At 39.8% G+C, this 25,661-nt stretch overlaps 1 protein-coding gene across 3 annotated transcripts in view; it reads left to right on the top strand.

The window, feature by feature from the left end:
• scara5 (scavenger receptor class A, member 5 (putative)) overlaps window positions 1-25,661 on the top strand; it is a 79,740-nt gene that overhangs the window by 30,737 nt on the left and 23,342 nt on the right. For all 3 annotated transcript variants that reach the window (XM_058613547.1, XM_058613546.1, XM_058613548.1), the window contains exons 4-9: window positions 9,258-9,457; window positions 9,837-10,015; window positions 10,129-10,255; window positions 10,348-10,516; window positions 18,885-18,965; window positions 21,974-22,081. In XM_058613547.1, coding sequence (XP_058469530.1) covers window positions 9,258-9,457; window positions 9,837-10,015; window positions 10,129-10,255; window positions 10,348-10,516; window positions 18,885-18,965; window positions 21,974-22,081 — 864 coding nt within the window. The remainder of the gene's footprint in view (window positions 1-9,257; window positions 9,458-9,836; window positions 10,016-10,128; window positions 10,256-10,347; window positions 10,517-18,884; window positions 18,966-21,973; window positions 22,082-25,661) is intronic.

Here is a 25,661-nt window from a genome sequence, read left to right as displayed (position 1 = left end):
GACATAAATCGGTTTTTGTACCAAACAGGACAAACTCTGTTCTGATTTTTAAACTATTGTCTTCCACTGTCTCAATCGTTTAAACTATCTCAATCTCTGAAACTACTTCATTGTTGTTGTCGTCGTTCGAATGTTTTTTGTTTTGCTGTCCAGACCAAATAAATCAAGCTAGATACTATCTGGATATGCTTAAAAATCCGATTTGGGCTGCAGTCTAAACATGACATAAGTGTCCTCCAGATTTGATCCGGATTACGGATTTGGCGTCAATTTAAATCTAACAGGGTTCAGTCCCATTAAACAAGTTCATATGTGTATAACTCAGTGACACATTAACAGATCAGGATGACTTTTCTCATGTTTATTCAAGATGGTAATAGCTATAAGCAGGTGAAGTTCTATACAGATCCAAAAATGCAAAACGCAGGAGACACAGGAGACAAAGTGTTTTGGCCTCAGTGGAGGTCTGCACTCTCTCGAGTGATCTTGTTCTGCTGAAAAATGTTTGGTGTCTGCCTATTACAACACGGATGATGAATTTGCTCTATTTCTTACCTGAGAACCAGCCGTTTTAATATTTCTCCAGATTTGCTATTTTTCTCATTTCCCTCCTCCAGAGTCAGATCACTTTCATTGTCTGGCCGTTCATGAATGGACGCTGAATTGAATTTGTGTTTTAGAGTCACATTATACCTGTCTGTAAATGTGTCGGTAACATTGTTCCAGCCCAGTCTGCCCATAATCCTGTCTCCACTGACCGACACGGCCATTCCTTTCTTCTAAAATGTTTAAAAAATGAGATATCAAATTAAGCACAGACAACAGACACTACTTTGACGGACTATTTTCAGCTGTGGATGAATACACATATGCTGTGAGTATATTTCCAGCAGTAGGATGGGGCAGGTGTATGTGGGAAAATAAATTATATCACGTTGTGTTTATTTCCTGGCCTTTAAAAAGGGTTTTATAGCTGTGAACCAGGTTAAACCATCATATAATCATATATATTTGTATGTTGTTGCCCTGTTGTTTGTTATATATTTGAATTTTCATCATTATTATCATATTAACATGGCAGATTTTATTATACTTCAATGGTTAATTACTAGCTTCAACTTAAGGCGAGCAATTTGTATAGTGCCAAATAACAACATACATTAGCTCAAGGCAAAAACCTTTACAATATTATAGAGAGAAGAGAAACCCAACAGTTCACACAATGAGCAGGCACTAAGGCATCAGTGGAGAGAGACAGGAAGACATCTCTGACAGAACCAGACTCAAAGATGTGCAACCATCTGCATAGACAGGTTGAGGTGAAAGTAAAATGGGGAACAGAGGAGCAGAGTGAACTGGCTTATTCTTATTTTCATCACAAATAGTCAAAAAAGTACATTAAATAATGGAAGCTATTTCCATTTCAAAGGCAAGTTTTCATCTGAATCATCATTAATCCCAGTATGTGGCACCCCTACCAGGTGGGGTGAGTCCTTTAAAGAGACACCTCAGTAACTCTAAAGGCGTTTTTTTATGATTAAAATGAAAGATAGATGCAAAATATTGGTATTAAAGTGGTTCTTTCTTTAGTTTTTATTTTAAATCCATAATATTCATATTTTTCATTCCAGAGAAGAAAAAAGAAACTTAGCAAAAATGGCTCAAAACTGAATTTGTGATTGTTTAAACCAGAAGTATAGAAGTACTGGAAGTCACTGTCTTGTATCTAAATGTTTATTTATGTGCCTGGTAAACTAAACCAATAAATAAATGACTAGAATTATAGACGATGTTATGTTGAAGATACATTTATTATCAGTCGAGTGTTCACGCAGGAGGAGACTGAGGAAATGGATAGAGTTGAATATCTTTAGTGAAAACACGCTGCAGTGTCCTAGCTGGGTCCAGACCACACCATTGTTATACGTGGTGTTTATATGGACCACCTACTGTGGAAGAGAATTGTTGTATAAAGACCATGTGACTCTGAAAGTACTTATATTCCTCCATTTTAAAGGGTCACAACCCCCCAAAAAATGGGGATAACTGACCTGATAATCATGTTTAACATTTAACTTTGATGGAAAAAAGCTGCATTTCCCAGTAAACAAAACACCTGGATTCTGGTTTTGATCTCAAGGGGTCAAACGCAGCGACGACTCCACAGAGCAGACTTAACATTCTGGAAAAGTTTACTCTGGCTTTTTTATTGTTACCGTGTTTGGGTTGGATAACAAGAGAGACGACTGTGTGTTTCGCCCGAGTCTGATTCCAACAAGATGTCGAGCGAGAGTCAACATGTTCTCCATATCAATCACCTATCAGATCGGTTTCCTTTTATTTTTATTTAATGTGAATGTTTTGCGTGGAGGTGGAAAGGTCAACATGGAGTCTCGTGGCCAGAAATCGATCTCACACACACCTTTGACGCCTTCACGGAGGTCCGGGCGCAAAAAAACAAGTGGGTTTGTGGTCAAATTGTAATCTGGGGTGGAAAAAAACACTCGCTGAAGGAAAGATGAACATATATAATCAAACTAATCATGTTTACGTTCTCTATTGTGAGTTTCAGAGACAGTCTACGATGTTCAATCCGCTCACATTTGGTGTGGCTTCAAAAAAAGAAGAAAAACAGCTCTTGTAATCTAGAAGGTGGTCCTCGTCGACTTGTAAACACGTCGTGGAAGATATGGAGCCCTCAAGTACTACGATTTCGCCCTTTGTGTAAACTATATACAAGTCGCAGAAAAACAGTTATTTAAATGAAGGAGCGGAGAAAGAAAACGTTTAGATTTTGTTGGATCGATGACCCGCATTAGCTTGTTTACCTGGCTGAGCTCGGGACTCGTCAACAATCTGCTTCAAGAGATTACATCACGTCTCTTTTTCTTATTTATTTATGTTTTTAAAGTGAATTTAGATTCCCTTATTGTCCATGGAAACAAATTTGACCTGAGAAAATGTAAACAAGGCCTGTGGAACAATGATATTTAGAATCATAATCAGGGAGAAAAACAACAATTCTCTAAATGTATTTTGTTGCTGTAATCATTTTAGGTTCCACTGAGAATAAAAAAGTGAAACTGACGACGTTCTGGGTCGGGACATTGAGATGGAGAACAAAAATAACACGAGCAAACACAGAAACCGTCAATTAAAAACGTTAAAAATTGTAACAGAACGACATAATTGACGCGTTGACGACTGATTTATCGCGTGTTTTCGCAACAATAACATGTCGAAAGAGTTTTGTCGGGTGTGACTCTTTTAACTTTAGCCTGAACACAATTTTCTCTACTTATAAATAGTTACAAAGAACACGTACGCATGTAGCACACACTCACACACACACACACACACACACACAGAGAGTCATGCTGCAGATAAATGAATGGCACCATGTTGTTCTTGGCTTCAGCCTCAGAGGAATGCAGCTCTGATAGACCTCCCTCTGTCTCCTCTGTCTCCTCTGACCGTGACCCTGTCCAGTGTCCAGTCAGCCTGTCTCTCTGTCTTTGTGTGGGTCTTTCCGTGTCTGTTATACACGTGACATTGTGGGAAAGCAAACCTTTTTTTATCTCATTCTGATTTGGGGACAGAAGAAAGGCCAAAGAACCAGTTTGTTTTGGTGGATGAAAGACTTAAATGTATGGTGAGAAAGACCATACATTTAAATCACATCAAACTGTGTTTATACAAGAAAAGTGCATAATTGTTAAGTGCTTTGTATTGCAAAATTGTGGTGTTGAGTGCTTAACAAGTAGTCCCATATGAAATCCAATACAATAAAATGACAATAACGCAAGTAAATGACGATAAAACAAGTACTTTCATACATTTGGATTAAGAAATGCTAAAATAAAATGGTAGATGTTAAGATTATTAAGTGCTTATGATGTGACATATGGTGGCGCAAAGCATCATGATCATCTCAATGTGCACTGATTATATCATGTGACCTATTGACCTTTTAACTGCCAAATTGTATTCATACACTGGGCTAACAGGAGACACATCTTTGGATTGATAATAGCTACTTCTTTTTAATGTATTTAACATTCACTATCCACTTCATTAGGTACAGAGAGTACCTAATAAAGTGGCAAAAAACCATGGGAACTGCTGCTCACTGGACCCTGGGATGGTTGCGTGTGAAAATCCCAGTAGATGAGATGAGCATTTTCTGAAACGAACCAATAACAAAACCTCATTCAAATTCACTTGAATCACCTTTCTTTAGCGGCTAATCTTGGCAATGTTTAAGTGCCTGAATGCATTGAGTTGCATGCATGTGATTGGCTGATTAGGTATTTGTATTAGCGTGCAGTTGAACAGGTGTACCTAATATTGTGGCTGGAGAATGTAGCTCCTCCTATATGTTCTTATCAATGTTGTGAATCAGCTGTTTACAGAGACAATATGAGGACGTTTGAGCCAACATTGGAGATTAATTTCGGATTATGCCACTTGCAGCTGTCGCTCTGGCCTCTTCTCCAGTGACGAATTCAAAGACCGTGAAGCTGTGAATTTTCAAACTCGGGGGGGGGTTTGGTGCACAAGTGTCTGTGAAATTAAGAGGAAAAGAACAAGAGGGAAATGGAAAAGAGGAGAAATGACTTTCCCATCTTTTAAGGGCCTGAGCTTTGAGAGGTTTAAAATGGATTTGTCAGACGTGAAGCTCGTCTTTCATTTCTCATTCTTGGCTGCGAGTCACAGAGCACTTGCTTTATAGACTCACCTTTCCAGCTGTAACTCAATAGAAGAGAGGTTCAATTATTTAAATATTGTTTGTTCTAATGAGATCCAGGAGATATCTTTGTACGGAAATATACCTCCATAGATGATTATATTGAGTATTATGTACTTTTTGGGGATTTTGGTTGTTAAAATTGGGTAAAATGATCTGTTTCTCTGCCACAAAATTGATTAAAAATCAAATTGCACTGGTATAAAGCAGAGTAAATCCTCACATTTTAGAGTAGGATCAGCAAATGTGTGATTATCTTTTTAAAGTATATGTTATATGTATATGGTTATTTTTTATTTGTATCATCCTTGACAGTCAGTTTATGCAGATGAATTTCATTTTGATCTTTGTAATCTTCATTAATCCAAGTCTGAAAGTCTTTTTCAGGTGTAAATTGGGATTTTATTGACGTGTTATATGCTGTTAAATTTCAAAAGTTCCAATTAATCATAATCCAGATGATATTTGATCTGCATCTGCTGAATCTTTAATGCTGCAAAAATATTGACATTAATAATAAGTCCCGGTTGTATTTACAGCTTTTTTCTGAAAACTACAAGAGATGCTAGCGTGAATAGAAAAGCCTTTTCAGCGTTATTCAGTAACCCAACAGTGACCTGTGTGGTTTATAGAACTATTATCAGCAGTTAAACATACATCACTGCGCAGCGGAGAGTCACTCTTTAAGCTGATGGATGATTCCTTGAGGTGGTAAAATACGGGGGAGGCCAAATTAAACTTGCCGTAGGAAAAAAATCTGTTTAAATGCGTTCTGGCAAAAACATGGGATTAAATGTTCCCGTGTCTTTGCTCTGTAATAGTGAACAGTTGTTCTGAACTGTAAGAAACCCACAGGCCCAAACAGTCTGTGGCGAAGCAACGTAACTCTGCACCTGGCAAAAACCAGACTGCGGTTCCTCTGACAAATATGAGGAAAAATTGGAAGCCGTTTTATGGAATCACATAAACGCTAACCTTTGTATCACCCTACCTTCATGTGTAACTTTTAAATACTGCTAACAAGAATATCTGACAGAAATTTGGTAAACTTCATCATGTTCTTCTCTGTCCCAATCCCAATACCCTTAAGTCAAGCTCCTGCTTGTATGAGGTCTTTTGAGTAACAGCCATAGTTCCTATGAAGACTGAAGCTATCTGGATGTGAGCTTGATGTCCAGTAGGTCATTAATTGGACAGACCTACCGACAGAAAACGTGCTATTTGTCTTTTTCTAGGAGTGATGGCTGTCTAGTAACGGTGTATAGTACCCAGGGTTCCCCCACCTTGGTTGACGTCAAATTCAAGGACTTAGCAGTGACTTTCCATGTCCTCAAATTCAAGGAAATGTGTTGACACAGATCGAGATGGGAGGGCAACTTGTAAGAGCCGCTTTGCCCCGATGGAATCTCCCGGGCGGAGAGAGACAGTGGACAGTGTCCACAACACAGAGGGATGTTCATCAATTCCTTCACTTATAATACATGGTTTGTTGAGATGTAGTTGCTGCTCAGAGGCGTAGTGTTATTCTTCTTATTCATGGGAGTGAGAGTTGTGCAAAAGTCATAGAAACAGTAGCAGCTGGACTTGCAGATCATCCGAGAGGCTTCTTCAGTTCTGAAAGTCTGCGGTGAAACCCAGGAATTTAACCCCTGTGAAATGAGGGCAGTGCTCACTGTGACTCCAGTGTGTCCTCACGACAAAGAGTTAAATTTCTGGGTTCCACCCACAGACTTTCAGAAGTGAAGAAGCCTCATGCATGACATGTGAAACATCTTCAAGACAACTACAAGCTGCAACTGATTCAATTACTTTTGGGGCATGATAATCACCACAACCACAACACAACCACACAGCAAATTTATTACAACTTTTAGAATTTATGGATTATGTTAAAACACTGTATTATAATCAAACAAAGCTGAAAAATGATGTAATGGTGTTTAAAAACAACAACATTTCTTCTGCCCATTCCCACCCAAGTTTCCAATTCTCAAAAGCCTTGGTTGCTCAATGTTACATACAAAACTAAAGTGTTATCTTGTTTAACCGTTTTTACTAGTACAAGAATGGCACGATGCAAACAAATACCTCATTACGATGCATTACCACTACACCGTTTAAACCCACCAGTGGGAACACGTTAATGTCTTCTTCATCTGCTTCATTTTTGGTTGTGATGCAAATTCCAGTGTCATTTCTTGCTCAATGCAAAGAGAAACATTCATATTCCGGCAGTTAGCATAGCCGTTAGCCATGACCATTTTTAGCTAACTGTGATTTTGCATCAGTAGCCCTATTCGGACGGGATTTGTCTTACATGGGAAGGTGAAGGTAACGTAATTATTACCAGAGATTCTCAGTGTTTGCGATGTCAGTAAAGATTATGGCGACTTTTACCTGGGCTAAAAAGGTCCAGAAAAATGACTTACGGAAATACTAATCCCGTGCAAATAGACCAGCAGTAAATGCGTTATTACAAGTAGTTTTTCATGCTCAGATCGAGGCGCTATGTTGCTGTGTGTCTGCACTTGTGATATCAAGAAGCAGCGTAGTACGTACATGAGGACAGGAGTTGACGGCAGTGCATCGAGAGTCACTCGGTGTCCGGAACTCAGGGTGAAGTTGTTTGTGCGTTGGCGGTGCTGGGTCGGGGATCACCAGATTTGTTTCCCCCCTTACCCTCAGGTCAGGACCCTTGTCAGAGCCTCAGGTTACTGGGTAGGGTGACAGCACATGTGTCTTTCCTGGGGGTCACCTACCACGGGGGCACATGGAAGTGGCCGTAGCGACTCCATGGAACAGACGGAGTGATTTACCCTTTTTTACCCCTCCTAATTGTGGTAGTTTTTGAGATGTCTTATCCTGTACAGACTTGCCCATTACTATTACTATGACAGCACACAAAGTGTGTTTTTATGTCATCTTACTTCATTTTATTTGTCACATTTTCTTCTCTGAGAGGTCACATTGCTATCTTTACTTTGAACGCAATCCAATCCAAACGTCTTAATTTCTTTGTTTTTTTTCGTCCATTTTGCATCATTTTTGTTTCCATTACGTTTTAAGCAGAAACATGCAGACGCTCCCCCGCCGTCGGGCTTAAATACGTACATGTTCCTGTGTGAAAAAAAAAAGAAAACATCACTGCTGACAGACCATCATTTAGCAATTTAGCCGCCCTGTGTAGTGGAGAGCTTTCTGCTTATTTAGCGTTTCAGCTCATTAAGGATGAAAACCACACACATAATGAGTGGGAATTTGGACGGTTTGTTTGCAGCAGTTCGGCTTCACATCACTTCTTTCTTGCTCAGTGTTTACGGTCTCAAACACACACATGTACGCTTTCAGAAATATCTCCGATACATGGAAATAGAAACATTGAGTCTGCATAGTATATGGCAGGGGCATTAATGTGTCAAAGAGCATGTGTGGGGTGAATTATCTGCTTCCTCTCACTTCACATTTAATCCCTTTTCTCTTTTTTTGCACACATTGGTCCCTGCTGTTCTGCCGAGGCCATGTTGTCATGGCGTAACGTCGAGGATCTGATTTCAAAATATCTCGTGGGCTATCAAGCCGTTACCGTGCAACGCGCTTTTAGCATAACACGAAACAGAGGAGCCTTTACTCATTAGGCACAGTCGAGAGAGAGAAGCACTGAAGGACTGAAGACTGAAGGAGCCACAGCCAAACACAATACGAGCGAGGTTTAAAGGCAGCAGCAGGTTCACTGTCTGCAAATGTGATTTTATAGCTGAGTCAAGATGTGTGTAATGTAGAGAGACGCTCTAACTGTGTGTAAACATTTTGGTAATACTTCATACATAAACATACCGGGAACTACTGGTTTCATCTTTCTGTAAATATGACATGGTCATATACTGATAAACCTTAACCCACTGACACTTAAGATCCATGAAAGTATGTACATTTTACCTTAAAGACACTTTTCTGGTACTTAAGCATATTCTGTGGTCGTGAGTGTGGGGGTTTTTCAAACCTTCATCTTTAAAATAATATTTAAACAGACAGAGGGCCCTTGGTTAAGTTGCCTCAGTGGGAATTATTATTAGATCATATCTCCCAATAAAACTCAAGTAAAAATGTGTTCCATGTGCAGACGGTGCTTTCATTTTGCACTATTTGTGAATTACTTGTTGTTTATTGCACTTTATTGACAGTTAAAAGTGATAGATGTAGGTCTATGTTGTGCTAAGTCCCTGTTTATCGTGGGTTTTTTAATGTGTTCCTCTCGTTTTGTTGAGCTTTGTTGTCCACTAGAGGGACAACAAAGCTCTAAAGTGAACTTTCTTCTGCGTCGCTTACACAGTATAGAATATATAATACAGAAAAAAAATCTAAAAAAGGGTTTTTAATTAAGTTTTTCATTGAGGAGGAACAGGCGAATGAATCAACATCTGCTCTGCATTAAACTGACGAAGTGATTGATCATCACAGATGTTTGATTGGAGAACCTTTCCTGCTCTCTCTCTCTCTCTCTCTCTCGCAGTCTCTCGCTCCCAGGTGTCTTCTCAGCAGCAGGACGTGCTGCTGGAGAACGTGACCCGCATGTCGGAGCACTCGCGGCTGCTCCAGCAGACGCTGGGCGAGCCGTCCACTCAGGCAGACCTGCTGGAGAACATCTGGAAACTGGAGAACCTCTTCCAGAACCACAGTGACTGGCTGCACAGGCTGGAGATCCTCATCAAGGTACGACTCAGAACCATTTCATTTCCAAATATCTTCAAGGTGTCTACACGACTAAAGGCGTTGGCTTTCTGCCTCGTGATTGGCTGATTAGATGAAATTAACCAGCAGTTGAACAGGTGTACCTAATAAAGTGGTCAGTATAGCTTTTTAATTTGTTATGGTTGTATTTTCAAGATGCTTCCTCTTGCATTTCTTCCTTAACTCGGTTTAAATCATCACTTTTATTCAGATTTTTCCACATAAAGTATGTAAAATACAATAACAATAAACACATGTTTTTGTTCGTAAGATCAGCTGCAAATCCCACAACACAAGTACCAAAAAATAGCTGCTCTTTGGACAGTACACATAAGGTTGCTGTGATCTCTTCCTGTCGTAGAGTGTGGAAATCGAGCTGCGGAGCGCCCAGGCTTACTCTCTCCAGTCCGAGGGCTACCTGGTGCAGCTGGACGACAGATTGTCCTCACTGAGCAGCTCCGCCACCAGAAATCTCACAGGCTTGATCACAGAGGTGACGCGGGCGTCCGCCTGGCTCCGAGACCACGACCACCTGCTCCGGTAGACCCGAAGATCGATGACGACAAAGAACCTCATTTACTGTGTCACAGTGAAGTCTCGCGTGCAGTCCACTCCAGTTTAATAGATCCACATTTGTTTCTGCTCTGTTTCAGCGAGAACTCGGGGAAGGTGAGCGGCCTCAGAGAGAAGCTGGACGAGGTCAACTGGACGGTGGGAGCTGTCAATCACACGTTCAGCAACGACATCAACGTTCACAACCTGAAGATCCAGGACTTACAGGTTCATCTCAGCTTGATATAAAACCTAGAATCACAAGTCACTTTTGTTTATTGCTGTATGCCGATGATCCACTGCTTCTTTTCAAACTCCAGATCCAGATCAGCAACATAACGGAGGACACCAGCAATTTATGGGTGACCCACATCCACACGGAGGCTCAGCTGAGGAACGAGATGGAGATCCTCAACACGATCACGGAGGACCTTCGTCTGAAGGACTGGGAGCACTCCATGACCCTGAAGAACCTCACCATATTCGAAGGTGAGATGTCTGTTGCTTTGAACGCCCATGTGAACCAATAATATGGTTCAGGCGGTCAATCTGTTTCACTCTTTTTAGCCCGACTACTTCACAGTAAGCACATATTTATAGTCTGCATGGGGTTTTAATCTTTCCCTTTTCTTCAACATGTTGACTTTCCCTGAACTTATTGAGTCTCGTGATGTTTTCCAACCTTACCAATTTCAATGGTTGAAAGTTAGTTAGTAGGGATGAGCCAATATAATTTGGTTGGTTTTTGGACCAATATTGGTCAAAATCACTGGATTGGATGTCGGACAAGGAAAAATATGAAATCCTTTACAATCAAAACGTTAAGTGCCTCATTAAGTGTAGACGGTAAAGGGAAATGTGTGCAACAAACATCTTATGACCAGAATGTCAGTTAGGAATGCACATATATGGCCTTATTTAAGATAAAAGGAGAAAGAAAATGAGTGTATTTTTGTGAAAACTGTATCGGACTGATAAAGGCATCGATGTCAGTCATGGAAAAAGTGGTTAAAATCAAGAAAATCAAAGAAACAAGCGTTAAAATACATACAAAACGTGAGAGCCCTACATCAGAGTGTGGGAACTTGAAGCTCGGTGTAATTGATCCCTTTGGGTGGAACCTCATGTTCTACAAAAAAAGATTGTTTTGCAGCAGCACATCTGAGGCAATACATGTTTGCAGTGAGTGTAAGTGACCCCAGCATGCAAATGTGATTTTACACTGTGGGATTACGACCCCTGGGGTATTGAGCAATGTTCTGAATGTTCTTCCTCAGAGCTGTTCAGAGCTGATTAGTCCAGACTCAGTATCCAGACTCTCGTTGCCAGCGTACCAAGCAACGTCTCTGGCTTGGTAAAATCAGAATAGGTATGTCGTGATGTAATGCTGCAGCAGGGGGACGCAGCCCGAGCTGATGGATGGCGACTCAAACCGAATGGGACGCCTCATCTTGTGTCTGCCTCACATGTGGGTGGGATGCCGTTTCTCCTGAGCCTGGAAACAATTGACGGTTAAATTTAGATGCCAGATCCAGAAAGAAAAACTTAACCACTCAGCTCTGTCATTAGCTTTAGCTCCACAGGCCCATTTGTTTGTTGTTAGCGTTGAGTCACCTTAGCCAAGAAAGGTCTGGATCCCTGTCCCTGTTTATCCTCCTCGGCTCTTCCAGCATCTCCTCTTTCCTTCATTTGCCTCCAGAACTAACGTTGTTCAGGCCCCCGCGTTACTTGTTTATATAATGTTGCAGAAACACAAGAAGCTGTTTAAAATTTCCCCCCGAAGGTCTTCCCCGATGTGTTTCCTCTCCAGGTAGCAAAGGACATGGTGTTACTATTAACAGTAACATCTGTTTTCATTGGAGATTAACATACAGTGATGTGCACGAGGTCATCAATCACCAGATATCTGCATTTTGGACTTTTAGAAATGGTTAAACTGTGAGATCGGGCTGAGAGCTTTAGCAGAGCCACTAAGTCGTCCTTTACACACTTGTAGATTTGTGTCAGTTTAAGAGCAGTATGAGAAGATTAATTCTTTAAAGAATAGGTTACTAATTAGTTGGACTCTTTTGCTTTTAAGGTCCAGTGTGTAAGATTTTGGCCATTTATTGGCAGAAATTGAATATAATACCCACAGGAATGTTTATGTATGTGTACAATCATTTCAAAATAAAAACAAATGCTTTGGTTTTCATAGCCTTGGAATGAATAACAATTGTTATGTACTTTAGGAAAGGGCTTTGGTGTAAGGGGAGGGCCATGTGTGTTTTGTGTTTTGAAGCAGCGGCGGCTTATATGCAAACAAATGATTGGACACCAGTGTGACTGACAGCTGGTATAATGTTGGTATTATTATCCAAAAGGTAGGCTGTCATGGCGACAGTCAAATCCTAAATCTCCAAGCTTCACAACAGGAACTTGTTTTTTCCTTTTGTTGTCGTCTCCAGTTCCACCATTAGATGTCACCCATTCTTACACACTGGACCTTTAACGCATCAGTCAACTCTCAAAGTTCCAATTCCAACACAAATCAGTTTCCATTCCTTTGATCCAAAAGTAATTGATCGCTGCGCTTTCATGACTCATTGGACATAAACACGTCCGCACCGCAGAAGACGGAATGTCCTGACTTTAACTTTCTCATATCAGTCGAGCACCGGCGAAAAACGCTGAGTCATTTCATTTTCCATAATGCAACTCTAATGATCTTTTATTACACCATTACTGCATGATAAATGGCTCCGTCCTTCAAGCTCCACGCTGCCAGGTTGTAATACAAATATTCTGTACAAGAGGTCTGAGTCTTCAAACCCATACTATGATAAAATAACTCCATATACTGCGCTATGAAATCAGCGAGTGAATCTGCTGCCAGGATACAGGCAACAGCGTCAGTTGGACACTGGAGCTGAGAGACTATTGCAGTGGCCAACAGAAACAAGAGTGTTGTTTTGCCTCATGCTGTTCGGTCTCTTTCCATCCTCTTTACTTCTGTGGTTCTTGTCATTTTACGCCAAAATTTGGATTGTACATTTTTGGGGGTCCTCTCGACTGATGCGTCCACAGCCTTTGAACCTGCCAACAGTTTCCAATCCGATCCAATTCAGCTCTTTTTCAAAGAAGAAAACTGTTTAACAGAGTCCTGTGCACAAGAAATACAACCCAAACAAGGTTTTTAAAGGTATGTATGCAGAATTGCAAGTCTGGTCTCTTTTTTGACTTTTTCTCTACGGAGCTCCCCCTACAGTTTTGGAGTACTTATTTTTACAACACCAGCGTAAACATCCTCATCCCTTCTCCTCTCCTGACCATGTGCATTTGATGTCCAAGCCGTTTGAAATCCATTGTTCATGCTTCTGTGTTTTTTAATTCTTTCCATTCAAAAAAAGCCAGTCCGATGTTTAGTCTCGGTCAGATAGTTGTTCCCTCTTCCCCACTTCCTCCAACTACGTTTTTTCTCCGTTTCTTTTTCACCGGCTCTGCCACGATGAACGTCTATCGCTGCCTTGATCTTATAGCAATTCACAGCAATTTGACAGCCCTGATCATGCAAGACTGGTTTTCCACTAACAGACAGTAGGGGGCAGTGGAGAAAGCCCCCAATCTCCACTGTAACAAGACATTTAACCACCGCAATGAGTCCAAAGCTGTTAAATTAGGGTATAAATCCTGCATACTTCTGTTTTAAAAAGAAGCACCAGGAGCTAGTGGTAGGAGACCACTCAATAACCTGTTAAAGGGCAAACTGTAAAGTGTCTCTTTAGCCAGGAATGAGCTCATTACCACATCCGCAGAGTGGAGAGAACATGGAGTCGGCAGTTTTTTAAAAGGCACTGAGCAAAAACAAGTTTAAGCTTCCAGGGAACAGAGCAGTTTATATTTCATATTTCAGAAAGGACATGTTAACCCACTATCGTTAAAAAAATAAAAACAGTTGGATTACTGGAGAAATGGCATGACTACATAACTTGGAGTCCATGTGCTCAGTCATCGGTATTCCCCTCTTTCTCTTTTTTTTCTCTCATGTTTTGTGCCATATTTCTGTTCCTCCCTCCCTCCGTCCCCCTCCCTCCCTCCTCTCAGTGTTTCATTACTCTCCTCACTCTCTCTGTTCCTCTCCTCAATGTCCCTCTGTTGCTCTGTTGTAAGGGTTTAATTGACATGAATCAAAAACACCCTCTGCTCGGGTTTCACAACTATTCTTCAGTTTGACTGCAGTGTGTGTTTGAGGATGTAAATGTCAGTGTGTGTGTGTGTGTGTGTGTAGACATTTACTGGCTTTTTTTCATGCTGTGGTTAATGTGAGTATCTTAAACTTATTTATCAAAAACAGCTGTAATCGACCGGTGAGATTCATCACATTTTTAGAACAAAAAGCTTTAAAAAGACCGAACAATGACAATATTAATGATGATAAAGTATCAACAAAGTGCAGCATTTAGCAACTAAAGAGCCCGCAATTACTGGTGGAGAACAAAAATAGAGCTAAAAGAAAATTAATATTGGATTTGGCACAAGCAGGATTTCAAATGGATGATTCATTTTGCTCCATCACTGCTGGATGTCTAAATAAACAACTTATAGGTCAACTGCTAGACTGGCAAATGAAGATTTTGTGGTTGGTTGTTTTTGTGGCTGTGGATTTAATTTTGCAGATTAAATTTGTTTGTTAACTGCAGTCAATGACGACATGTATCATCGTTTTGTGCACAGAGATCACATTTTTATTACATTACATGTCATTTAGCAGACGCTTTTATCTAAAGCGACTTAGAATAAGTGCATTTAAACATTTGGGTACAGACAAGTGCTAGAAGTCAAGTAAGCCAAACTATGGTTTGGCTTACTTGAAGATATATGTTATGTGTTTAAATGGTACTTTTTAGGTTTTCAGGGGAACAAGTCTGTGCAAATGTGCAGTGTTGTAATGTAGCAAAGTACAAATACTTTGTTACTGTACTTAAGTACAAAATTCACGTATCTGTACTTTACTTTAATTATATTTCTTGCAACTTTTACTTTTACTCCACTACATTTCTTCTAACTATCTTTGTTACTCATTACTACCAAATAAAATCAGAAGACGAAGAGTTGGTATTATGGTCTGTATTTATATAGAGCTTTTCTAGTCTTGATGAGCTGCTTTACACTACAGTTTTGTGTCTTGCTCAAGGACACATGGACTAGCAGGACCAGAAATGTAACCCACAACCTTCCAGTTGAAAGACAACCCGCCCTACTACTGAGCCACCATGGCTCAATCCTAACTTTTTAAATATGTTTACTTCTAAAACTTAAGTACCTTTATATCATAAAATTGCTTTTAATTACTTAAGCACAGTAAATGTCATATACTTTAAGACTTTTACTTAAATAATATTATAAAAAACATCCACCAAAGTCATTTTCTGGTAAGATACTTTTTACTCAAGTATGTCTTTTAGAGTACTTTATACAAGACTGCAAATGTGTGGACAGGCGATTTTATAACCGTCTTGTCAACACTTCTTCACATTCACTAACGCAGCAGAACATAAACAAAGACGTAAGCTTATATTTACCGTGTTTAATGCGGCTGCACCCACCCTGTGTGTTTTCTTTTTGTTTTGTTTTCCTTTCTCCACGTTGAGGCGTGACACATGTGCAGCACTCTGTTCAGATTTGCAATCCAAAAAACATGAAGTCACGGGGGTGGCCTTTGTTCGTGCAGCATCAGTGACGCGCAGGTTTGGACCGCTTGAGCTGCTCGTATGCCGATGCGAGCACAGCTGACGACTGGAAACATTTACAGCCTCTGATGAACATCAATGTATATTTTCAACGGCATGTTTGTTTTATTAGTGAAGAGTTCCTCGGCTCAGTCGAGGCTGACACACACACACACGCACTCCTCACAACCTCACACGACAACATTGATTTTCCCTTTTTTATTGGAAAGCGCATGACGTACGACTTTATTCATATTAGCCTCAGATTTATCCAGATTGTCCTTGTTTTTAAGGACGTTATTAGTTTCCCACCACTGTTACTTATGTAATATATGTGGATTTTGTTGTGTATATACACTGGCCTCTTTTTGACCCTCATGTTGTCCATCTGTTCTTTATTACAACATCCTGTCTCCTTAAATTAAATTATCCCGGATAATTCCTTTGTGTCATTAGTCATAGTGATGAATTCAACAACAGTCCCCCTATACACACAGTATATCTTGTTACATCAGTGCTGTGATCTGTGTGAATGTGTAATACTCGCGTAAAAGGACACGTTCGCTGTTCCACTGTTCCACACTATCGTGGATTGGTAATGTGAGATAGACATCGGATGGAGGCGCCTGCTCTCGTTACTGCTGATATATTCTTAGACTTGTAGATCAGATGTATCCATGCCGATCCTGAAGGGGCCACTCTTCCTTGTTATTGTTGAAACTCTGTCAGCTGAATGAACAAGTTTAAGTTCCCCGAGAGCCGGGAGATTAATAATGGGAAGCTTTTGGTAAAACAAACCATTAACAAGGACGTTGTTTCTTTAGGACCACCGGGGTGAACTGCTGTCTCTTTCTAAAGCTGATACAAGCAGACAGAGGCAGCTCACACACAGTTTGAAATTGCAGTACTTGTGGGAGATGAATAGTCCGAACTATGATGTTAAAAAGTGACGTTTTAAAGTGTGGATGTGTCATAGAATTTGGCACAAGTTAGGATGTAGAGTGTTTGCTCAGGGACATGGCGCTTTTATGGCATTTTTCCATTCTACATTTCTAGCACCTGGTACCTGGTGCTTTTTTTGGTATCTACTCTGGCGAGATTCCAAGCGAGCTGAGCCGATACTAAAACGTGACATCAGCAGCCTGCCGGCCACCGATTAATCAGAGCGTGTTGTCACAGGAAGAGACATGAGCACGACGTCTGACACAAGAATCAAAGCGAGCAATGCAGAACTGTAGCTCAGTTACAAAGACTTAAAAATCCGGAAAACATGTCAATAATTTCAAGAGCAAAACTCAACAAACAGAGGCCTCTCTGCTCCTTATTATTATTATTAAACTAGGTTTTGCCTGTTTAATAATAATGTCCACTCAACAAATGCCTTTACGAGGTCAAGAAGTGAAGAGTGAGGGCAATGCTAACGACAACAGACAGGAAGTTAGCCAAAAGGCGACATTACTCACAGCAGCAACTTTAGAATATTTAATTTCCCAGTATTTCTTTCCTTACTACCTACAATTTTACCTCCTTAAAGAGACAGACGTGGCCTGTAACACTCTCCGAAATAATATTGAATAGTTAGCCTTGTGCCGTCATGTTTCTCTGGGCAGTAGTACCACTGTGACGTTAGCTTAGCACAAACTGCACTTTTATCGTCAACGGTTGAGAACATACACATCACTTTTCTGCAACTGTGGTGAACATTGGGGTAAGTGACTCTCTTCCTTGCTGCTGCTGCTAACTTCCACCATTAAGCAACAACTTTAGCGTACTTAATTTCACAGAATTCCTCACATTACTACCCACAGCGCTGCCTCCTTAAACAGACCGTTGTTAGCTTACTAACCTAATAAAAAAAAAAAATAGATTAAATGTTTAAAAATAATCATTTTGGACTGGGATATACAGTAGTAAACCATATCTGTGTGACCAAATCTTACCCAAACTTAGTAAAACAGTCTCAGACGAGTTCATTGTACTCGATGGATGAATCCAGTGTGTCCTCAACCACGGATTCATCATGAAGCCAAGTGCAGATGCATGCTTTCATGTGTGGTCAGACACAAGGGTGAATCCTAAAATCACCTGACTTCACATATCCCATAAGTGGATGCACATGTGAAGAAGCTCGAGGCTGCAGCAGCAGCAGCAGCAGCAGCAGCGGCAGATCTGTATCTCAGAGTCCGTCAGCAGTTTCTCAGCAACACAGAGTTGCAAATTAAGAACTATTGAGCTCTGCAGGTTTGGAACTGCTGGACATGTGCTGGACAATAACAAGCGCTGCATTTCTAAGCATTCCCACAAGCTGTGTCGTTAAACATGTGGTTTCCATTGTGGCCAGACCTCTATCTCTCTCTTTCTCTTACACCCCCCTCTCTTTGTATCTCTCTCTATCTTTCTCTATAACTTGCTATTTGAATTTCACTTCCTGTCTCCAAGTACAACAAACTTTTGGATTGAAACCTCAGACCTGTGGTAAAGCCCAGTTTGGCCTCCACCCTCTGTATGTTTGTACTAATGAAAAATAAATGTGATTTTATGATATTGATGTAATCCGCAGGAGTTAAAGGAACATTATGGCAGGAATTTGTTGTATTAAGTTATAAAACGACCGTGATATGTCATCAGGGATTAAGGAAACATGTTAAATTGACTGTGTATTCACAATTTAAATGTTTAATTAGTATGAAAACTCTGTGTTGGCCTGGAGTTTGGTCCCATGAGTTTTCTATGTGTTCAATTTTATTAGCGATAGATTTAAAAAGAAGCCAGTAAAAGGTTTGTCTTATCTCTTAAACATAATACTCATCATTTCTGCTCCAAGAAGAGATTTTTCTCTGGGATTAAACAACCTCTCATTGTTTTAGAAGTGGCTCATTATTCAGTGTGGACCTCGTATGGAATGAATAAAGTGGACAAAGCATCAAACTTTTGATCAGATACCATGTTTAAAACAAATGTGTATAATGTGTATACCTACTGTGTATATCTTTGTAACTCTACATCCGTGCCAAAAGTTAAAAAATATCACAAAAAATATGCTTTACGTTATGTTATTTTTGTTCTGTCATTGTGTCTTATTTTAAATTTTCTTAATATGTTTGCATGGTTTGCATTAATTGTTAAGTTCTTTACTCTTCTTTCTCCAGGGCCTCCAGGACCAAAAGGAGAGAAAGGTGATACTGGACCACTTGGGCCCCCTGGGGCCCCTGGGTTTACAGGCTTGAGAGGTAGGTACAAGTCTTTTGAACTGTCGTAGGAAAACATTTTAAATGTCAAATGAGTTCACACAATGAATATTAAGTCTGCATGTGTCAATAACAGCTGCTGCTGTCTCCTTGACTGTGCAGCTCCAAGTTTCTCGGCTGCAGTCTAGTCTAAGAAATGCTAATTTAAAGGACAGATGTAAAACATCTAACTCACCGAAGCATGATAGCAACAGAAATCAAACGTCTTTTTACTGATGAAAGTCTATTCCAGCCCCATTATGAGGGTTCTCTGGTTTTCAAAGCGACCTTTTCAGTAAACCTTGGCTTGACGTTGGTCCTCAATACATGTGTTTCAAATCAGATAATCAAGATTTCTAATGGCTCTATTAGACGGGGCTTTAGTTAGACATGTATTGACGTATGTTTTTGCCATTTTGTACACCAAGTGAAGTAGTAAAGAAAATATAAATTGGGCTAAAACACTTAGTATAAACAACATTTATACTAACTTTTTGAATTTTAGAGAAATTTGATGATCCTTTGTGTTACAAGTGACTGTTTGGAATTCTTTCTTTTTTATTATCATTATTATTATTATTATTATTATTATTATTATTATTATTATTATTATTATTATTAATAATAATAATAATAATAAATGTAAAAAAGCTCTTGTTGACCAAACAAACTGACCATCCCCAGCAAGAGAGCAGGTGGGGGATGGTTGGTTGGTAGTGATGGTGCTGAGTCCTTTTCAGCAGGGAAGATAATAATGCTTCTTGGAAAAGTCTTGTGACAGTTCATCAGTCATAGAACGTGGAATGGATGATGACGATGAGGAGTGAGGGTGATGAATCAAGGGGTACCAAGCTGAAAGGAGTTCCCAAACCATCTGGAGTCATATACTGTAGTTGTTGTTGTATCTTTTTTAAATTTTGTATGGCTCTGAAGTGCCAAGTCTGTCTGAACAAGGCTTCGTGTTGTGGTTCTGGGGGAATTACCCTCCGAGACGAAGATAGATGACATGTCCCACTGGCTGCGTCTACGCCTCTTCTGAAAATAAATCATCATCCAAAATCCAGTGCCTTGTTTTCTTAAGTGGATTTATATGACCTTTTATTTTTACAGTGTTATTAATGTAACTCAATGTAATCAAAACACTGGGTCTCAAACTGTCAAACCACTCAAAACGTCCTCAAATTTAGGTGTTTATATTAGGTGTTTATGGGCCAGGTAAAGTTCACGACCATTGTGATTAAACCTGTCTGTAAACCATACCAGTCCAAGAGAGTAAATCTGTAAAAATTGTCTTGATGTGCTACTTCTTTACCTCACTTTTCATTTAGCCACAAAGTCCATTAAATATAGAGTAGGTCTGTCTTAAATGTACAACATGCACCGTTAAATCTGTAATTTAACTGAATTTCCTCAACTTGTAAGCTAGACATTTGACTTGGATGACCTTTAAATCCATGACCACATTCAAAGTAAACATTTAGACAATTAGTCATCTTGTAGTTTAGCCACTTTATAAGGTACACCGTATAGAAGATCAGCAGTTTCTGAGATACTCCAACAACCATGCCATGTTCAAAATCACAAAATCACCTTGACTGTGTCTACATGTCTAAATATATTGAGTTGTTGCTATGAGATTGGCTATGTAGATATTTGTGTTAATAGCTTGCTCATTAGGGCAGCCCATGGACATGTGGAAGTGAATTGGTCTTGTAACTGGAGGGTTGCCAGTTCAAATCCCCGGACAAGTAAAGGGCTGGGGTGCCCAGGAGCAATTGGGGGGTTGGATACCCCTTGCTCAGGGGCACAAATATCTAAGGGCTAATAAGTGCTGCCCACTATTCACGACTGGTGTGTAAAAAGAATGGGTTCTACAAGATGTTTAACAGGTGTACCTAATAAAGTGTAAATACCTTAGTGACAGAACTGATGACTAATATTTCCAGATCTATGCTACAATTCAATCTTGTTGTAATTCATCACATATAGTTCTGGTTCTCTACTCTCATCCAGCCTCTTCAAACCCTGTTGGACGCGTCAAACGCTCTAATTGGACGATCCTGCGGAGAAGAAAAGAACACTGGCTCCAAAATATGATTGATAGCATCTTTCCAGTGGGGTTTTTTTTGGAGAAGGGGATTATTGACATTTGTGCAGTGAGAGAGAAACAGGAAACCGATGAAAACATGACATCATCCGTCATCAGATTGTTTTCATACTTCTGGCTCAATTGCGTTCAGGCTAATAATTTTGTTCAGATTGCAGAGCAGTCACAAACGTGTAATCAGACCATATCACAGTGCAATCACATTCAAGAAGAGTGCAGTCAACAACTCATTGCCACATTAATTTGAAGACATTTGAGTGTGCACGCCGTAAACAAATAATCTGTTGTGTTGCCATGGGGATTATTATAGCGTTTACAGGAAAACACTTTTAAATGAAACAGAGCATCTTTTTAGAGATTTTTAGAGATTCAGTCAGTGGAGGGAGTGCAAGAGCAACAAGAATATCAGATCCAACCTCACTCTTCATATCTCTTTTAGATTATGTAAGGCTCAGGATGGAGAAAAAGAAGAAAAAGTAACATGTGGTAATGAAATCCACATGGTACTGTTCTCAAATTACTTGTGCAATAAAAGGATTTGGATGCTTTGCACTGTAAATTCCCATTAGATATAGGTCAAAAATGTTTCAATTTTTAATCGGAGCAATGACAACTCAAATTGTATGGAAAAAGTAAATGCAGATTTAATGGTGTAGTTTGTAATAACTGCAGACAAATGTAGAACTTCTCTAATCACCACATTAGGGGCCTACGGCTGCCTTCACATACAGGACAGTATGCCTTATATTTTCTTTTATTGATAAGTTTCTGCTTTGAAACGTGGAAGGCAAGCCTCCGTAGAGAAAGGCTCTTTCTATAAGCAGATATGAAAGGCTTTTGCCAAGGCTACACAACCCAGATGACGTTTCTTTCAAAGGTTGAAAACCATGTTTGTGTGTTTCAGGGTTCACGGGAGAAAAAGGCATCCAAGGCCTTCGTGGTGCGAAAGGCTCGGTCGGGGTTGAAGGTCTTCAGGGAGAAAAGGGAGACGTCGGACCTGCCGGGCCCAGAGGTATGAAAACGTATCACACAAAGTGATTTTATTTAGTTACAAGTCAGGCGTCAGAACCAAGCCGCTACAGCAGCTCGGGAGAATGTGTTCTTGCCGAATCTCCAAACAATTCTGCCTCAGAAAAGCAAAACTAACATTATATAGATTCTCTAGCATTCCTATTTGCAGGCATCACATGTTTTGACCCCCGCCTTTCTCCTGTTTCTATAATGCAGCAACTTGAAAAACAAGTCGGGTCCGGATATACCATACTGTCCCATGATCTTTAAATTGGACAATATCACCATTTAGTCAAACAAGAGACATCTATATTTCCTAACTAACCATATCCAAGACAAACCCTCAAGCTTCTTGTCCTATACAGGATGCCTATTGTACAACGTATGGTCTGACTTGTCATGTGTCCAAGAGACCCTCTTGTCTCATGTTTACTTATTAATGTCAATCTTCAATACATTTAAGTATTAAACATTAGCTGTGTTAATGTGTTCTTCTTAGTTCATATACTTCAATAGCAGCCTAATATTTACAAGTGAAGAAAAGAAAAAGCCTTTTTCTCTCACTCACGGTTCAGTCTTGTCAACACTCACACCATTTGAGACTCAGATCTCCGGAGACTTCAGGAGATGTTGACCTTTTTTAATTCCCAGAGTCCAAAATATCCAAATCTTTCACACATGTTGCATCACTAACAGGTGGTGCTGTTTTCTTTTTGTGTGTAGCCATGGAAGCTGAAATGGCCCTAACTCTTCATATCTTTACATATTTATTCAACGGGAACATCTGTTTGTGCTAATCAAATCACTTCTCAGCTGTCTCTCGTTCAGTCACTGCAAGCAAATATTTCACCATCTACAAGAATCAGTCCTGAGTTTATGGATAAATGTTTCTCCCTTAAGCATTACACGCATTTAAAAGTGATTATCGGTAATAACACAGTTTGAGTCTTTAAGCCAACAGTGTCTGGGGAATTCACACCAAACTCCTGTTTTTTTTGTGGGATGAAATTATATACTAAGCCACCGAAAAGACCTGAATAGACAACATTTTCTCTCTTGTCCTTTTACTCATAGCCAGAAGAGGTTCCCTTTCATATTATGGCACACAGCAAAAACCCTTATGATATCAATTTCCCCTTAATATATGCTGCTTTTATCACCACATTCTTCACATTCTTGATTATCTAACCAAAGTCTGGGTCAGGACCCAAAGATGGGTCATGGGAGATGTTTTTTTTCGTCCCCCAACAACAAATTTGCAGGTTTTTCCCAACCTGTAAGTTTAAATAACACGGGCATCGTTAAAAAGTGGGTCACCATATAGAAAGTTTGGGAAACACTGTTCTAAAGATACAGATATCATGCCGGTCTTCATTGCGTTTATACAAAACACATAACCTGTGTCACATTTGTACTGATGCGTTTACCACCATAATCAGCCATTTCCAAAACATAATCCCCCAACTGTGTATTAAATATTCTGCTCCAATAAAGAAGGAAACTGATATCCCACAACATGACTTACGTAAAATCTTTCTGCTTTTTTTTATTGGAAAAAAAAATCTCAGCCAAAATTACAGTCAGCCTTTTCTTTTACAAAATGAACAAAATACAGTTTCTCACAGTAAACGAATCGTCAGTGCAGACCATGTAATTACATTCTTACTTTGCCAGTCCTCCTCTACACAAAACAATAAAAAAAAAATCATCAATAATACAATAAATAGTGTCCTGTCCACCTTCCAGATGAGTCCTATCTCTCCTGTCACCTTTTTCTTTCCATCACCAGCCCCCATTTGTCAAGAAAAAGAGCTCCATATCTGCACTGATCATGTGTGCATGCATGATTTCTAAGTGTGAGCCGTGAAACCGGCAATAAAGTCGCTCTAAATCACATTGTGGATTGACAAAGCATTTTAAGTGGCGTTCAAAGGAAGTCCTTTGTTATTCAACACATACTGTGGTCTATAGCAAGCCCTGCAGAAACCACTCCACCAGTATAATGAGATATTTATATGTACAGTAGAGGCCTCATGCATCTTTGAGGGTTAAGGTCAGCCAACTGTTTTTTTTTTTTTTTTGTAATATATATATATATGATGTAAACTTCAAAAGGAGCATTCAATTCTCTTAAGACAGCTCACTTTTCCGCTTCACCAGCAGTTTTCCATTGCACACGTCTTTGACATCAACGTACACATTTTTCATTTCAACGTGTTCTCCCTTGTCCTTCTTCTTCTTTCATCCCCTCTTTCATCCCATTTATTCAGACCGGTCTGTATCTACACATGGGATGTCGATGTTTCCACTCAGGCATCAACAGTTGGACAGTGATAACTACAACACACTCACACACATACAGTTCTCTGTGCTGTGGAAGAAATCACTGCCCTGACTAACCATGATAACACACAATAGTCTGCCTAGTGTCCGCATGTGATTGTGCGTATTGTAGGCAACAGCTGTTGCCAATCAGAGTTGGGATTTGGCTGAAACTTTGGGCTGAATTTTTGCAGTCCTTTCAGTCCATATGTCAACAAGTAACTCTGAAAACCTGGAACCAGGCTACGCTGTTGTCTTGCACGTTCTTGTTATTGGTTTTAAACGCATTATACTGTAGCACCATGTCATAGCAATACTTGGAGAACAAATATTACAGTACAATTGCCTGTGTTAACAAGGAAACGTACCAGGAGACTGTCTAGGTCCATAAATTGGATATTCTACCTATAAGTATGTTTATAAAAGCGTGTCATCACTTTAAAATAAAAGCCATTTGGTTTTCATAGCCCTAAAATAAGTGTTTTAATTGTACCTTAGGCAAAGGTCTTGCTTTATGGAGGCGGCGGGTTGGTGTTTTGAAGTGGAAGCTTACTACTATGCAAATGAAAAATAACAACATCCTATCTTGTATGTTGAGGCCACCATAGTTTTCTAAAGAGAGATGTGAGCAGAGAGCAAGTAGATGTCGCAAATTCTCACACAATGGACCTTTTAGAAGCTAAACAGGTGACATAATAGAAGATGAAAATTATATTTCTATATATTTTCAAAGTAAAAGCTTTTCTTCAACGAGGATTTTATTGTGACATCCACATTTTCCAGGATCAGCAGATGCACAACTTCACATTCATGGAATTTAGTTGGGTAAATAAGCCTGAAGAACTTTCAAAAGCAACGTCTATGTAAAGCAAAGACGTTCTCCAGAAGAGGAAGACATACTCCAGGCAAACGCAGCCTGAAGCATCAAAAACAACAAAGCGTTGTGTCTCTTCTCTGCAGTTTGTCAAGGTCAGCATAGCTTGATCGACAATGCAAATGTGTGTTAAAAAAGTGACATCCACACATGTCTCAGTTTTTGATTGGCAGGTTAATTACATTACAACAACAAACTCAGAACGAAACACAACTTAAAAGTCAGTTTCATAAGAAGTGGAGAGGTTTAAGAAGAAAACATCCCAGTGGACGTTTGCTTATTTACACTTAGTGTCAGTGTACTATAATATGTGTCTGTGTTCTCTACCATCTGGGTTGCGGTGATGGGTTTAACAAACCAGTGAAGAGTTTATAGACCCACTGGT

Source organism: Solea solea, chromosome 17 (assembly GCF_958295425.1).
Source record: "Solea solea chromosome 17, fSolSol10.1, whole genome shotgun sequence".
Lineage (NCBI taxonomy): Eukaryota > Metazoa > Chordata > Actinopteri > Pleuronectiformes > Soleidae > Solea > Solea solea.
The sequence above is the reverse complement of the archived record's forward strand: the minus strand, read 5'-3'. Positions and strand labels throughout refer to the sequence as shown.